Source organism: Corythoichthys intestinalis, chromosome 7, assembly GCF_030265065.1.
Source record: "Corythoichthys intestinalis isolate RoL2023-P3 chromosome 7, ASM3026506v1, whole genome shotgun sequence".
In the NCBI taxonomy this organism is placed as follows: domain Eukaryota; kingdom Metazoa; phylum Chordata; class Actinopteri; order Syngnathiformes; family Syngnathidae; genus Corythoichthys; species Corythoichthys intestinalis.
Window position 1 is genome coordinate 4,478,828 of NC_080401.1, and position 16,944 is coordinate 4,495,771.

The following is a 16,944-nucleotide window of genomic DNA, read 5'->3' on the forward strand; positions in this document are numbered from 1 at the left end:
CAAGATTATTGAAATTATTAATTAAAAAAATAGTAATAAAGCAAATGTGACACACAGAATGACTTGCTAAAATATATTGTTCTACGTAAAGGACGTCAGCCGAAGTCGGCCCCCCACATTTTTACCACACCAAATCTGGCCCCCTTTGCAAAAAGTTTGGACACCCCTGGTCCAAACCTGTCCTCAAGAGCCGCTGTGGGTCGGTTTTTGTTGTTGTTTTTGTTCAGTAAAATAAAGATGATTCTGCATACTTTCCTTGAGTGTTAGGTTTCTGATGTGAAAACTGATTTGAAAACATGTCAAAACTGCACACACAAAAATGTCGCCATTTCGGGCAGCAACTTAAAAAACTTAAATACTGCTATTGATCTTGAAAATATAGGTGATTATTTGTGCATCTAGCATAAAATCTGATAATTTCATAGCCATTTTAAGTTTTTTTTTATACTTCAAAAATAATTAATCTGGATTTTATTAGGGAACGACTTTGAATATTTTTTTTTTTTTTTTTAATGCCACTGCTCATGGAGACTCGTATATGCCTGAGGGAGGTGCCTGTTTTGGTTTTGAAAATATTTGAATTATAATATTTTTTATTATTAAAAATAGCCCCCCTATGGATTGGCCCCGAGCCCTGTGTCCCGTTAACTGATAGTGAAGTCTATGGAAAGCATTTAACGAGACACCAGCCGGTGCAAACAGTCCTGGGCCTGAGGCAAGCTTTGGATGAAATTTATTTAAATTATCATTGCTATTATCAGTTTATGTTCAATAAATCACACATGAATAACGTAACTGGATTGGGGTTATTTCTTTATGTATTCATATTTTTATTAATGTACCAAAATTAATGCAAGAAGTTTCTATTTGCCACATTGCTTCATCCAAAAATATCTTCCGTAAGTAAATTTGGTACTACGTGAAATCCTTAACTAACTCAAGAATTCTATCAAAGTGAATCGATTTTGGAAATCAGCATCGATACCATGCGCCACGCTGCATAATTTCATGTGTTATTTTTTGCCGTTTCCTTGATACTTAAATATATGTATATTTTGTGATATTGGAGTGAATTGATTCAAAACAAATTAGAATTTAATCCAACTATTGTGAATCGAAATTCATTCAGGAAATTAGCCGCACAAAATTTTCTTACTTGTACTAATGAAGCGGCGGAGAAAATCCAAAGCTCTGTGTTGTTGTTCAATGCTACAAGCGTCATCATCGACATCTTCCTCTGGCCAGACAATCTTTTGTAAAATCATCTAGGGAAAAAAATTATTTCCAGGTGAGGCCAATCAGAGTAATTCAGGTACATGAAAAATTAGAATGTCAAATTAAAGGTTTTCTTTCTGTTTTTTAAGATGCAAGTCCTGATCGGAAAAAAAATCCCCAAAAATGAAACTTGAAATATATTGATCTGAATGTTATTAATTCATTTAATTTGTCAAATAACCTTTTCAGTTTAATTACAAAAATAGAACTTTTCAGGATATTCTAATTTTCTGAAGAGTATCTGTAGATGCCAAAGGTTTGGTCATGCAGTTATATTAAAAAAAGATTTGCATTGATAAAAATTGCTTTTCAATTACTCTACCTCTGGTGTCATCTCCACATCTGAGGCCCTTGGGAAAAAATAGGCAACAGCATCTGGCCTGGAGCTTAGGAATTCCCAGATTCCCGTCTCTTTCATTCCCCGTTTGAGCTGTTTGATCTGTATCGAGATCCTTCCAAGAACCTTATAACAGGCATAATACTGAATTTTTACCTCAGCAGGTGTTAAAGACATACACATTGCGAAACTGTTAATGTGCATTCATGTTTTGAATATTAGCAATTTCGAAGACACTTACTGCATGAGTAAGGATTCTGTCCTTTAGCCACCACCTATTTTCGCTTGTGACAGGAGGCAGGTCCCAGGGCAGGCTCACTGCAAGAACCTTCGATTTTTCCTCCTCCAGGAGGATCTCTGTTCCTTCCAGCTGATGAAAGAATCACAATATACAAAATTTTGGGAGCCAGTCTTGACATTGTGTAAAATTATGCTCACATTAAAAACAAATAACTTCAAAGGCCAACTGTTGTTATGCACTGATACAATTGGAATTATTCACGTTAAATAGCCATGTACAGTGTATCACAAAAGTGAGTACACCCCTCACATTTCTGCAGATATTTAAGTATATCTTTTCACAGGACAACACTGACAAAATGACACTTTGACACAATGAAAAGTAGTCTGTGTGCAACTTATCTAACAGAGTTAATTTATTTCCCCCCTCAAAATAACTCAAAATATAGCCATTAATATCTGAACCCCTGGCAACAAAAGTGAGTACACCGCATGGGAACTATGGATATCCCTAAATGTTCAAATTGAGTACTGCTTGTCATTTTCCCTCCAAAATGCCATGTGACTCTTTATAGGAGTGCTGTCAGCATTGCTGCAGAGACTGAAGGGGTGGGGGGTCAGCCTGCTAGTGCTCACACCATACGCCACACTCTACATCAAAATGGTGTGCATGGCTGTCACCCCAGGAGGAAGCCTCTTCTGAAGATGGTACACAAGAAAGCCCAAAAACAGTTTGCAGAAGACATGTCAACCAAGCACATGGATTACTGGAACCATGTCCTATGGTCTGATGAGACGGGCGGGCTTTAACAGGCTGACCCCCCACCTCTTCAATCTCTGCAGCAATGCTGACAGCACTCCTGTAACAAGTCACATGACATTTTGGAGGGAAAATTACAAGCAGTACTCAATTTAGACATTTAAGGATGTACGTTTTTCATAAGTGTGTACTCACGTTTGTTGCCAGGGGTTCAGATATTAATGGCTATATTTTGAGGGAGAAAATAAATTAACTCTGTTATATAAGTTGCACACAGACTACTTTTCATTGTGTCAAAGTGTCATTTTGTCAGTGTTGTCCCATGAAAAGATATACTTAAATATCTGCAGAAATGCAAGGGGTGTACTCATTTTTGTGATACATTGTATAACATAAAATTCTAAGCTTAAATATTCCTGATTAAAAAATAAAAAAAATCCCCATGAAAAGTCAATGTCATATCTGCAGTTATTAGAGAAATGTCAAAGCAAAATAAATTTGAGTGTGTGTGTGGGAGGGGGGGCAAGAAAAGTGATTAAACAAAAACAGGATAATTGAAAATTTACAAACCAAGGAGATAACCTCACGAACTTCTTGATCCACACAGTCCTCAAGGGTAATAGTTGCCGTCTCTTGCGATCCCCCAAACAGGACATGGATCACAGCAAGGCTTAAGCCGAAAAGACGTGGGCCATCATGTAAAAAGCAATGACCCAATATACGGCCTGCTACCACAAACATATCACTCTCCTGTAGTTCCCGAGAGGTGGATGGCACTAGGTGATCCTGCTCACCCTCAAAGAGAAGAGTCCTTACTCCTGAATTAAAAAGGCATTTTATTTTCAAACTAAAATAACACTTAAAAAAATCTTTACATTTGATAAAGAAAATATGATGAGACCAAAACCTTACCATCACAATTATGGTATTGAAAACAACATTTAACAATATACAGTAAACCTCAATAATTGGTCAATAATTCTTGCTGAGAATTTTAATAAAAAAACAATTAATAAAACACTAATATTAAAGTACTGACAAGTTTTATAAAGAGAGGGTAAGAGAAATGGAGGCATAATTTTGTTGAATCGACAACTTTAAAAAATTTTGACATGGCAGAAACCTGCCACTATCTTGCAGTGTTGAATACATTGAAGCATTGTATGCTGAGATAATACAGGATTATACAGAAACAAAAAAAATGTGAATAAACATTTGTCGCTTAAGTGGCGACATGCATATAAATGATAAAAGACGGGTCACTGTGGTACAACCAACCATATCTAAAGATTTCTCTTAGACTCAAAGGATAACTTGAAAGGAATTTTTAGTATCTTACCCTTTGCTTCATCCAGAATGAATCCAGTTTGTAGGTAGTCCATGACAGTTGATAGAACATACCTAGTGACCCCATCACCAATGGCAGCATCACCTTGCAAAATTTCAAAGGGAGTTAATGTCAAAAAAATCATTCCAGAGGCTGTTTTTTATTGATATAAAGCTTGTAGATTCAGTAATGAGCAATCTAAACAGCAAACAGACACCAGGATGAAGAAAACACATTCTGGTAAGTAATTTACATATTGTACAGCTACATTATTTAACAGGTTTATCTCCTTTCTTTGTTCATGCCTGCACAAAAATTAGGTGAAATGTGATTGCTTTTGAACATGTTCTATCAACACACTTGACTTGGCGTGTACCTGTAAGTTTGCACTGCAGTTGATTAGCCCACTGCACCCGTGGCCTCTTATAGAAAGATACAATGGCTCGGTTCCTGTCCTCCACTGAATCCAGCAGACTTAGATTAAAAACTTGGTGGTTGCCGTCTTTGTGGGCCTCACGAGTGATGTGTGTAAAAAGTTGTGCTGCCTTGATGGGATCCACCTCTGTAATCCAAGCTTAAAAACAAATCGAAGGTGGTCAGTGCTTGCATGAGCATATTGAGGAATAAGATAAAATGAGTTCATTAAGAGTATGAGAAATGTACGATTACGTCAAAAAATGAACTAACAATGGAAGTCATTCAGTACAGTTGAGTGCGTTCAGATAGTAGATATAATTTTATTACATTTTGTCATGTTGCAGCCTTATGCTCACAAAATAATGTTCTTCTCAAATGTTCCTTGTGAACAATACTTGATGGCATGCACGTCTGATCTATTCTTTACTGTCATCTGCAAAACCTTATTTAGATGGGTAGGTTTCTGTTTTATGAAGACAAATTCAAAACTACCTGTAATTGGTCACGCTAAAGTGTCTGGATCAATGTGATATTTGTAAGGGTGTAACGGTACACAAAAATCTCGGTTCGGTACATACCTCTGTTTTGAGGTCACGGTTCGGTTCATTTTCAGTACAGTAAAAAAACAAAATGCAAAATATAAATGTGCTAGTTGCGTATTAAACACTTTTGTGCTTTCAACACTAGGAACATTAGCCTATACAAAGCTAGAATTCTGCTCAAAAAGTAGCGGGTATTTAAAGATAATCCAACAACAATTTGCCTTTCAGTATTGGTCAGCTTTTTTTCTGAAAGAAAAGACAAAAGAAGTCCTGTGCTAAAGAGAAAAGCAATCCCAATGACAAAGATTTTAACATGTATTTTACAACTGAAATGCCTCAATGAAACATTTTTTTTTCTTATGAACGGTTTTCTAAAGCTTTATTGGTGGATTTTCTCAAAGCGCCACACAAAAATTAATAAATTTAATTGTGTAAGCAGAATGAGTGTATTATTCTTATTATTTAATTACAGGTGTTTTAGCTCATGTCATTTTATTTAAATGGGCTATTATTTATTTCATTGTGTGTTTATATTTCACAAATGTGATGTAGTATTCATTTATATTGTATATTTTATGTTGTATAACTTTAATTCCTATGTGAATATTAGTTCCTACTTGTTTTGTTGTGGTTGGAAGGTTTTGTATTGAACACGGGGCCGTGTTGGTGATTATTATAGCAGAGAAGACGGCAGTAAATCAACAAAGACAAGTCAACTGTGCACCCATCTACCACTCAAAAGATCTGATGGACTCAAAAAGTAGGTTACGATTGCATATTAGTTTGAAAATCGATCGGATCCACCTATTACACGAGTGACTTCCGGCCCGATCCTAGCTAGTAGTATTGACGCAGCAGGGCTGCGTCTCGCGTCAAATAATAAACTCTGCCGTTCTTTTCGCGTGCGTTGCTTTGAGCCGCTTCTGGGACGCATCTAACACGCGGCCGCACTGCGACTGGTGTGCATTGGCTGATTAACTTTACCGCCCGCGTTTCATTGCGTTCTCGCGGCGGCCATGTTGTCGCGCCATTGACGTTTCTGGGTTATACTGTCCTACAGTCTTGGTCGTCATTATAGTAGAGAAGACGGAGTAATTATAATCTACACAAAGAAACTGTAACCCGATCGACTCACAGCCTCGAAAAGTAAGGGTTATCTTACGTCAGAAACTCGTTCGGTACGCGTCCGTTCCGAACCAACTACCACGTACTGTAACGGTTCAATACTATTACATGTACCGTTACACCTTTAGATATTTGATTTTTTTCTTGCTTCAATCTACTTTTAAACTAAATAAATTGCTGTCTCATTTGTCAGTGCGCAACATTTTGTCTGGACTCCCAATGATGAGGTATGTTTTTCATGGAATATTGCTGCATCAATGCCAAATTAAATGCAAAATAATTCATACTTAATGTTAATAGGTTAATGCATATACAGAGAGGATGCAAAGATGGTGACAGTAGTGAATTTGAATAGTGATTGCAAAATTGGTTCCTAGATTTGTGATAGGCGTTAAGAGCAGCAAAAATGATCATTCATGTTCAACCATACCATCTACGCCGTCTACTGGATGTTCAGGATCTCCTAATGGGTCCCGCAATTGGTTTGATGAGTTTGCCGCTGATGAAAATATAGGCAAAATATTAAAATGTAGCAATAGATTTTTTGTACATTGATAGTTCTCTCAAAGAGGTCTTTCATTCTGCCCACAAATTTTTTTTGTTTAAATCAGCGTAATAAAAAATTAATCACTTGATGGTTATTAGAAGTGTTGCCAAATGTGAAATGTGTCATTCAGCCACAAAATTTATCCAGAAAGAAAGCAGAACAAAAACCCTGAGCTGAATGTGTCCAAATCATTCAAGTTCAACCTACCATCCACTGGATGTTCAGGATCACCTGATGAGACCCCCAGATGGTATGATGAGCTTGCTGTTGATGGGAATACAGAAAAATATTAGAATGTAGTAACTTCCAATGTACATAACATCTGTTATCTAAAAAGGGGTGCTGTATTTCACTTTTTTTTAATCAGCACAATGACATATTCAATCATTGGACTGCTACTAGAAGTGAGGCCAAATATGAAACTTTTAAATCATCCACAAAATGTATCTGGAAAGAACATCAAATACAAACCCTGAGATGAACCTATGTCTAGGCTGTCTGCAACCATTGCACCAACCTCTTGTGAGATCAGCGCACCTACCCACTCGATCCAGTTGTAGTCTCATTCCCACCAAATAAGCACAAAACTTTCTTCTTAGCTAAATCATCCAAATCAGTCATGTTCAACCTACCTTCCACTGGATGTTCACGATCTCCTGATGGGACCCTCAGCTGGTGTGATGAGCTTGCTGCTGATGGGAATATGGAAAAATATTAGAATGTAGTAATAGCAACAGTATGTGCATTGAAGTTATCTCAAAAGGGGTTCTGTATTAATTTCACTTATTTTTAATCAGTACAATGAGATATTAATTGATTGGATTGTTATTAGAAGGAAGGCCAAATATAAAACTTGGCAATCATCCAAAAAATATATCTGGAAAGGAACTCTGAATACAAACCCTGAGCTGAAACTGTGTCCAGGCTGTCTTCAAACATAGCCACCTCTTGTGAGGTCAGCGCACCTGTCCCACTGGATCCAGCTCTAGGCTCATTATCACCCTGTGAATGACTTCAAAGAATACAAATTAAGTAGGTGGTTAGTCTAGTATCATGCCAATACATACAGCCACTTCAATCAGTGCCTTCCGTAACAGTAATTAAACACATGCAGTTTCTTGCATTGAAGAAGTTAAAAACATTCATAATACTTTTGAGGCTTAAGTGACATGTCGAGCCAAATATCAATGTCGTCAGGATGGGGGAAAAAAATAGTGTGGCCTTGATTTTGTGTGTTAAAAATACGATTGATACTAATTCATTAAAGATACCCAAATTTTGAGAACCAGAAGTAATTTGAACACAAGTAGATGTCCTGCATTGGTTTCTTTCAAAAACTGATCAGCGAACGGCCGACCAGTTGAGGGAGCAACTTAACGTGTCTGCCAATAAGATGAAAAAAAAAAAAAAAAAAAAAAAAAAAAGACAAGTACAATATTGACTAACCAACTGGGCCACTATGAAGTACGCTAAAAAAACACTGGTACAGACATAATAATAATATAAATTTGGACATATTATTACATTTTTGATGTCTGCCATAAATAAGTTAAGTACATTTGACAGCTGACAAAGTATCATTCTCATCATCTTGACTAAATCGAAATTTTGGTCAATACCTTAAGCATGCCACATTGTGTTGCCTTATTTGGGAAAATGGAAATTCCTCTCCACACACAATGCATGCAGTCTGTGGTCCAATTTCCGTCCTCGCATCACTCGCTTCCTATGTTCAAAGAAGTATAACTCATTTTAGAACATACAAAGGCCTTAGAAAAATGTTGAATCTGTTTCCATTAAGTGTACGAATGATTTCGTGTTGCCAACATCATGTGAATGAAAAAAAAAAAAAAATAGACCGATAAGTTTTTGTCAGGGCCAATTTGGAGCCAATATTTACTTTCAGTGAAAGCGAAAGTACTGGTGTTAAAATTTTTAAAGTTACAAACTCATTTATTAACTTTGTTTGGACATCTCTTTGCATATTTTATTGAAGAACTTTTCAGATTTGTGAAATATTTTTTTAAGTTAGACAACAGACATCTTTGTTTTACAATACTCAAAAAGTGTTCAGGGAGTCCCCAAGGTTATCAGCACGTCTGAAAAAGTTTGATGTAAACAGGTTAAAAAAAATCTATGAAAACATAAGCGTTTTCAAATACATATATATATATATATACATTAATATGTGTATGTATACAAAAAATAAATTGATCAATTATTAGACAATAAATTTTTAATAAGGCCAATGCAAATAGTTGTCAAAATGCTGAATATCAGAGCCGATAATTGCCTCGACCAACAATTGGTCCATCCCTAATTAAAAGAGCTGATTTTACGATTTCACAAACTGTTTATTCATGTTGGCAATTTTGGATAATATTTTTTTAATATTAAAAATTATTATAAACAACATATCTGAAACTAAGTATTACTTGTTCCATGCTCATGCTGAGCTGCAGAGGGCGAATATAAATTGTTGTCTGGTTTATTCCAAGACTTGGATCTTTCAGATAGTCCACAGTGTAGCCTCTGTTAGGACATGGAAGAGGAAGCAGTTGGCGGCTCCTTGTACTTCCCCTGAGTCTCAAAAGTTCAAACCCCCCTGCATCCTTCAACTTGGGAAAGGCTGATAGGATAAATTCTTGGAAATGACCAGGGCATGATGGGTCACCTAAGAAATAATGCACAGAGGTTCTTAGAAAAATCAATGCAAACTGTACAGATCATGGTAAATCTTGTCAATAACAATACAAAACATATTACTTATCGAATACTGACATTAAACTCAGACTACAAAAGCTATTTGAAAAGAAGATCAGAGTGAAGCTACTGAAAACGTAGGATTAAAATACACCAATAAAATATCAAGTCTTATATTCATATACTCTTATTTGTTTTACACACCCAAAGGTGAAACACTTGAAGGTCTAATTGGTTTATTTGACATATACATCTTAATTTTGTGTCTGCCTGTAATAGCAAATGAAGGTAACTGGTGTTATACTTGTATAGCGGTTTTCCACCATTTATGGCCCTCAAAGTACTTTACACTACATCCCCATCCAATTACTGGTGACTGAGCACCAGGAGCAACATGGGGTTCAGTATCTTGCTCAAAGATACTTAGATGAGTTCATCAGGTTCGGAGAATCGAACCCACAGCATCTGGGTTGGGGGACAACTACTCTACCACTGAGCCACACCACCCCCGCGGTGAAAGAACTGACTGAAATGATCTGACAAGTTGTCTTGACAAAATGTGCTCCAGTTCCAAGTTACAATTTTCTTCAGTATAATATGGAGAAACTTGTAGCCACACCTACTATAAATTGCACATTTGAATGCAGAGTAGTAACTGAGGAGATGAAAATCACAAAATTACATAATTTACCTTGAAAGTTCAAGCGGCTCGCACCCAGCCCTGCTCTTTGGAGACGTTCCTTCTCAATGGCCGTTGGTGCAAAGTTGGAATCTTTTTTAGCAAGGCAACAGAACATATGTGTGTAGCTATACCGCTGGATTGATCTTGGCTGCCTGGATGGCTGCCTTGACAGCTGCCTAGTAGTCTGCCTCGGCCTAGCAGATGTGTAGGCAGAAAATAGTCTTGAAACTTCAGCTATAAAGAAGAACACAAAACAGAATTTGAGGTATCAAAAAAACCAATGGCTGTAAGTAAAAGGCAGCCTTCTTTTAGCTACGGTATGTGACATGGGTATGCGATATTACAATGTATGTACAGTATGTATGGAAGACATGTTGCAAAGCTTACCATCAACAGGGTGATGTCGGCCAACTGTTGGTGTTCCTGATACGACAATGGGTGTAAATGTTATTTAACAATACACAAATATTGGTACACTGACCTACAGTGGAGTACATTAACCATGACATTCATGACAGACAACAACCATTATTGACAAAATGATGCAATATTTTGTGGTTTATTTTCTTATTTATTACTTGGTGATTTCAACAGTCTTACTGACTGCTGCTTGTACAAATATGAATTATATATGCAATTTTGTAGGGTATATTTATTGGTAATTGTGCATTTGTAATTTGGCATATAGATGTACCACATAGGCATACTATGTGCCCTCTCCGTGGCATTGGTTGGAGGCCCTAAGCCTCAAGATTCGTCGTTCATTCGGAGCGACATTACGATAAGATTGACCATTTTTTTGTAATCATGACTCTCAGCCCCTAGTTAAGAATACACCTAAAACGTGCTATCGTAAACCACACAAACTTAAATGTGTCAATTTTGCTTCACTAATGGGCGCTAAAACATCACGCTAAACTGTCCTTGTGAGTTTAACGTTGTTAGCAAATTTACCTGTGTCCCGTCTTGCCTCTCCTTCCTGAGCTCCATCCGAGGTATTAGCTTGTGGAAGAGGATATAGACTCAACTTAGCTCAAATTGACTTAGTAAAAAGTTAAAAATAAAAGAAAAAAAAAAACAAAAAAAAACACCACATTACCAATTTAATACGTTTGATATGTACCTCGTTCCAACTCATCCAAACGATTGGCAGCCTCCCGCAGCAGCGCAGACACTGACCTTCTCGACGACTCCATTACTTTGCCGCAAAATATCTGCGTCATTTTAACTTGGTCTTGGCGAACAGCAGGTAGGCAGGCAGGCCTAGTCGAGCTCTGAACTTGCATGTCGATTGACCAATGGGTGAATAGTTCAACATATGTAGGACCGCCTCCTCATTTGAATAACATTTCCACCTGCACTTTCATGCTGACAATGAAATAAGTGAAAAAAAGGGAAAAGCGCTTTTATTTATTGATTGACATTTATTTTAATAATTAGATATTTTTTTGTATTTATTTCCACATTTATTTTTGTATTTATTTTTACATTTTTAATCTAATATCTTATTTTTGTATATATATTCATTTTTATTTCTACTTTTATTTAATTAGCTATTTATTTCCATATTTATTTTTGTATTTATATTTAATTTTTGTAACCTATTTCTTATTTTTGTATTTATATTCGTTTTTATTTTCCTTTTTATTGATTGATTTATTTTTATTTTTATTTTGAATTTTGGCATTTTTGGTCCTCCATAGATAACTGGATAGCAGTTTACCTCTTAGATAAAATATTTTCCGTTTGATTTGCTTTTCATTCATTAGAATGGCTCTTTATTGTCATAGCAAATAATTAGACCACAGTTGATCTCTACAATTTAATGTTTAATGCTCAGTATTAGTTTGTATTACTTGACAAATATGTTGTTTAGCCATCTAGATGTATACAATGGTTTTATTTGTCATGCCAATAGAAAAGGAGCACTTTCGCCTCCTTTGTTATTATATTAAAAAGTGCAACTTATTTGCATGCACAAGCCTTTGAAACCTTGGCATCAATGAGTCAGTATTTACAAAACATCATGCAAGACATAAGACACTTGCCTTAATGAACACTTGGGTAAAAAAAACAATATATACACAGGAAAAAGGATAATAGAATGACACTTTATTGGGATAAATGGGTTCACATATTTACAGTTTATTCTACATTATTTACAAGTGTGTCCATCCAGATTTTTGTTAAGGGGGCGGGTTTCGCAGTTCTTTCTGCTGGCGCTGCTCATTCAGCCACACTTCTAAAGATTTGCCTCCTGACGAACTGAGGCAAAAGGTGGCCCTGCCAAAGCGGCTGTGTCCAAACTCCTTAATTTTGGGTTGCCCACACTTTGAGCACTTGTTAACTGCCACTTCGCGGACATATCTTCTTTTCTGGACTCCACTGGCTTCCTGTTCTGCCCTGCGCCGCTTGTTCCTCACTGTGAGACGGGACACAGGAGCCACTGGGGCAACAGGAGTTTGAGCCTGGACAGGGGCGGCTAGGGACCAACCAGGGTTTAAAACAATGATCTGAGGCGGCAATGCAGGAGCTGGGAGAGCAAGAGGAGCAGGAGGATGTGCTGGAGCGATGGGCCGGACGACAGTGGCACTAGCAGGCTGTCTACCCGGCCGCAACTTAGGAGCCTGTCCCGCCCTGTTTGGAGGAAGGACGAACTCATGCTGGGGCCCTGATGTGGAGGGAGGCTTCTCCATCCTTTCCCGTGGAGCAGGAAGCTGTGAGCTGGCCACAGCGATGCGGTCCTCACAAGCAAGGCCTTGGGAAAGGACACTTCGCTCCTGAGAGTTCTCCCGTCGATTACACCTGCAGCCATAAAGTGTAAACATTACAAATGACCGCTAAACTTTTTACATAAATGTCAATATAAAAAACATTGTGCTTACCACTGAGTGAGAGTCCTCTGATTCAGCAGAAAAAGTTGAAGAGAGGTGGCCTCCATCAGGGTGTGGCAGTTCAGCACCACGTCTCGGATGTGGTGGTAGTCATTGAGTACTTTGGTCCAACGAGGAAGGCGGACTCCATCCTTTTTACTTGGAGACTTGTGTAGTGCACACAGCTTGACGCACATAGTCTCAACTAAGCGGCTGGAGCTGGGCCACTGAGCTGGCCCTCCTGGATGACCAATCAGGCACCTCTTCACACTGTCCACACCCGGTGTCGTTCCTGCGTTCTTCGGGGCCTTGTAGCGTCCGTGGACAAGCTTGGGCTGGTGTCTGGGCTGGTAGTGGATCCTCCGCTTGTCCCCTTCAGGTAGAGCAGTCCACAAGAGGATGACCTCGCTGACCTGCTGCTCGTCCAGGTAGCGTGCCTGACGGAGGGACACCAGGTATTCAGCCAAGTCCTGGACCTTATCCCAGCCAGGTACGCCATCAGGTCCAAGAATTGGAGCCTGCGTAGAAATATCAAAATGAATCAACAAATGATATTAAATTAATGAAAATTACTTGTAAATACTGAAGGGAAATTCAATACAACACACAGCATGTCAAAGCAAATAGAGACTAATAATGATCAGTCAACTCACAAGAGTCTGGTCTGCAGCACTGGACCCAGCAGATGTGGCAGGATCAGAGGCAGCACTAGGCTCGTCAGGGTGCTGAAGAGGACGCTGCAGGGGGGAGGGCACACGACGCTGGGAAGGGGACTTCGGTGGAGGCAGCCCTTGACTGGATGTGGATGGCTGTGGGACAGTCTCGATGGTGTCATAGAGGACAGGCACCGTCAAGTCGATAGGTTCCTCCTCCAGAAAACCTTCGTCCTGCACCTCCTCATCGTCCATCTGCTCCACCAGTCGATCCTCATCCTCCGGGTTTTCCATGTCAGTAAGGGATTTACCAGTCTGACTGTACAGGTACTCCATGCCTAGAAGCTCCCCTGCATAAACACATACACACACACACACAAAAAAAAAGATCAATCAAGTGTTTGAAATAATGTATTAAATATTAAAATTTAACATTAAATACATTTATTGAATACATTTTATAAATGAAAACTTCTTTATACTTCATTACATTGTGAAGATGACATCTAATCTTTAATTCTTCATCAATAAAAATACTTTTGCTACAATTTTCCAAAAATGTCAGAGTTAACAAGAATTATTCTTGCCTGTGTAAACCCCCGGACGCTGGAAGCACTCGTCCAAGGACTTCTTCAGGACCTTGCGGCTGAGCCGGTCCATGGCCTCCCTCTCAGCACTGTCATAGGTCCTCAGCTCATGTTTTCCTGTCACAGCATGTTCCATTCTGTCCTGGTTCCAGCGCATCAGACCTTCCAGGAGATAGGCCTGGAAGTGAGCGTCACTGGCACTGGTCCCTGCAGGTTAAACAAAAAAATACATAGACTCTGTGTTAGGAGCAAAAACGATTTACTGTAATACAGCAGTTTGCTTGAAAGTAAGTAATAACCCACCAGGGATGAAGCGGTTCAAATGGAGGTGGAAGGACTCCAATGAGGTGGAGCCACGAGCACAGCGATAGCAGCAGAGCTCCACACCACCTTTCTTCAGTGACCCCGTCTTCATGTACAGAGGGAAGCCCTCTGGGTCCTGAATACAAGCGATGTGCCTCTGCTGGTCTATCCAGATCTGTTGGATACGCTCGTGGTCCAGCAGTGGTACACCCAGAGTGTCCCTCCCCTTCTCGCTGTCCATCTCGTCAATTAGCGATTTAATCCTCCTAGCAGTCTCCTCCACGCCTCTGGTCCTCTTGCGGCAGTGCAGTGCCAACTCCTTCTTGCTGATCAGCTTGTCCAGGGCCTTCTCTGAGACTGGACCTGCTCCTCTGGCCCGCAGCTCCCCTTGTTTGGCCAGCCGAAGAGCAGTGACATCTTCTGGGTCCAGCTCAAAGATGCACCTGGAGAGTCGAGCCATGAAGATGCCGTAAAGCTGATGGGCTTCCGTGATGACGGCTGCAGCAAACCGCCTCATGAAGTGCCAGATGTCCAGATGCACTTGGAGCTCATCCCACTCAGCAAACGTGGCCCTGACCAGCGACTGTCCCTGTGCATGTGGAGTGCAGCAGTCTCTGTCCACATACAGGATAGCGGGTGGTGCCACTCCCGCTTCCCTGTACCTCCTCACCAGACCCGCTGCCATGGGCCGCAGTCCGTGCCCTTCTGCGGCCGTGAGCACCGACACCAGAATCTGGCCGTGTTCATTGCCCACGTTGGTGCACCAGCCAGCAGTGTTAGCAGCTGCTCCAGCCAGTTTTTTGGTAACCTATATGAAAAACATGTCAAATGAGCAACTATGACAAAAATAAAAGCATTCACATCATTTTTAAAACTCAGTTTTTTTACTTTACCTTTTTAGTGGAGTCCATCTTGAGGACAGAGCCAAAGACTGAGGTTATCTTGGCTTTGACCTCAGGTAGCCGTGAGAGGACGTCCCTGGCGTACACAGACAACAGCCACTTGGGTTTTGGAAGGGCTGGGAGTGGCGGGGGTGCAGAGAAAACTGGAGGCTCAGTCATGGAGGAGTCGGCGAAGGGCTCGCAGGCAGTGAGGTACTCCAGCGTGCACCGTGTCCACGCTGCACTGTGCTCTTCTTGCAGCTTTCTGTAAAGCTGCGTGACACTGTTGCCCTGGGTCCGCTCCCGCATCATTATGACCACACGGTGATCACACGAGTACCTACAGAGAGTCGTATCATTCTGGTCAATGTCGCATTTTATTGTTTAACATTATTAAAGCAATGCCTTCTATTTTATACACCACAAGCACATTATAGTACATTGCTCTTATTCTTGATAATTCATACCTGTATGTCAGAATGGCGGGGAATTTTCTACGGTGCCCCATGTCGAGCTGTGCCAGGATGTCGTCAGACCAGGCCGGGTACTTCTTCTTGCATCCTTTGCACTCCAGGTACTCCGTGGCCATGTCATACCACCCATCTATGTCCAGGACCTTGCGCACAGTGCGATAAAGGCCAGCGGCTGTCAGCCTGTGGTTATTGCAGGCTGGCTGGACACAGACGAGTGGAATGGACCACATCTTCAGCGGCATCCAGAGAAACAGAGGGCGACAGAAGAAGACGTCAGGAGAGGCAGGAGGCTGGGTGAAGACATTCGGCGGCTGAGGAGGATACCACCAGAATACAGGATTGGGCATCAACTCCAGCTTCCCTGTATTTGTGTTGGCCCTGAACAGAGCCTTCCTAATCCAGTCCTGCTGGAATGAAGGAAGCTGCTCCTTCCAGTGTCTCGGCAGCTCTGCAGGTGGCTGGGACACAGGAGTCCACACCACTGGAGGAGCAGGGGCTGGGGCTGGAACTGGCGCAGCAGTGCCTGGAGCGTAAAAAGAAAGCGTTAGTTTCATGGAGATTGCGAATGAAACTATGATTGGGATAAACAATGATATAAAAACAGTTCACATACATACACCTTTAAATATCATTTTTTCTTTGACTGGGGACTGGCGCATGCCAAGTGCCAGTTATCTGTATAAATGAAGAAATACATCAAGAAATACATATAATTACAAAATATTAACACAAAATTGTTTATAAAACATTGTTTGAGATTTACGTACTTTGAGAAAGTTGTTCCTCTGCTTGTGAGGCCGCTACCACCATCTCCTGGTCATCTACCTGGTCAAAAAAATCCCCAGCAGCACTATCTGTAAAAACATAGAACACAAAGCATGAAGCAAATGTCACCATCACACCTGCACACATCGACCTGCACTAGATGCTCACCACAGGTAAAGAGCCGTCTTCGGGCTGCGCGCTGAGACGGAGATGGGCAACGTGGCTCTGCAGCTGTTGTTCAAAACAAGATGCTTTTTTAGATACACATATATAGGAATAACTTTAATACCTGCACATCATCTGAATACTTACAGGGTTTGGCTGGACTCATTAACTTCTTTGCCAGCTGTGAAGCAGACAGATGTGTCCCACGAGCCAACAGGCCCTTCACAGAGGCAGCTACGTGTTGCCTGCTTTGAGTTGCAGCAGGCGGAGCAGAGGCAGCAGTGGTGGG

The 16,944-nt window shown here is 40.2% G+C and overlaps 3 protein-coding genes across 3 annotated transcripts; all 3 read right to left on the bottom strand.

Moving 5' to 3' along the window:
• Window positions 1–1,769: 1,769 nt before the first annotated feature.
• LOC130919003 (uncharacterized) lies at window positions 1,770–11,178 on the bottom strand. The gene is made up of 15 exons (XM_057841356.1): window positions 11,079–11,178; window positions 10,910–10,957; window positions 10,343–10,378; window positions 9,965–10,189; window positions 9,006–9,244; window positions 8,190–8,296; window positions 7,473–7,582; window positions 7,203–7,259; window positions 6,778–6,834; window positions 6,454–6,522; window positions 4,316–4,513; window positions 3,952–4,044; window positions 3,183–3,430; window positions 1,854–1,982; window positions 1,770–1,802 (listed from the first exon to the last, which is right to left on the bottom strand). Exons 1-15 carry the CDS (start codon window positions 11,176–11,178, stop codon window positions 1,770–1,772), a joined length of 1,749 nt encoding a protein of 582 aa, XP_057697339.1.
• A 914-nt stretch (window positions 11,179–12,092) lies between these two features.
• Window positions 12,093–13,824, bottom strand: LOC130919178 (uncharacterized). Its single transcript, XM_057841666.1, has 3 exons — window positions 13,482–13,824; window positions 12,841–13,346; window positions 12,093–12,760 (listed from the first exon to the last, which is right to left on the bottom strand). The coding sequence occupies exons 1-3, from the start codon at window positions 13,815–13,817 to the stop codon at window positions 12,142–12,144; spliced, it is 1,461 nt and encodes a 486-aa protein (XP_057697649.1). The 5' UTR covers window positions 13,818–13,824; the 3' UTR covers window positions 12,093–12,141.
• A 224-nt stretch (window positions 13,825–14,048) lies between these two features.
• LOC130919004 (uncharacterized) lies at window positions 14,049–16,688 on the bottom strand. Its single transcript, XM_057841357.1, has 7 exons — window positions 16,659–16,688; window positions 16,493–16,579; window positions 16,339–16,400; window positions 15,720–16,248; window positions 15,265–15,592; window positions 14,372–15,179; window positions 14,049–14,275 (listed from the first exon to the last, which is right to left on the bottom strand). The coding sequence occupies exons 3-7, from the start codon at window positions 16,382–16,384 to the stop codon at window positions 14,049–14,051; spliced, it is 1,938 nt and encodes a 645-aa protein (XP_057697340.1). The 5' UTR covers window positions 16,385–16,400; window positions 16,493–16,579; window positions 16,659–16,688.
• Between the last annotated feature and the right edge of the window lie 256 nt (window positions 16,689–16,944).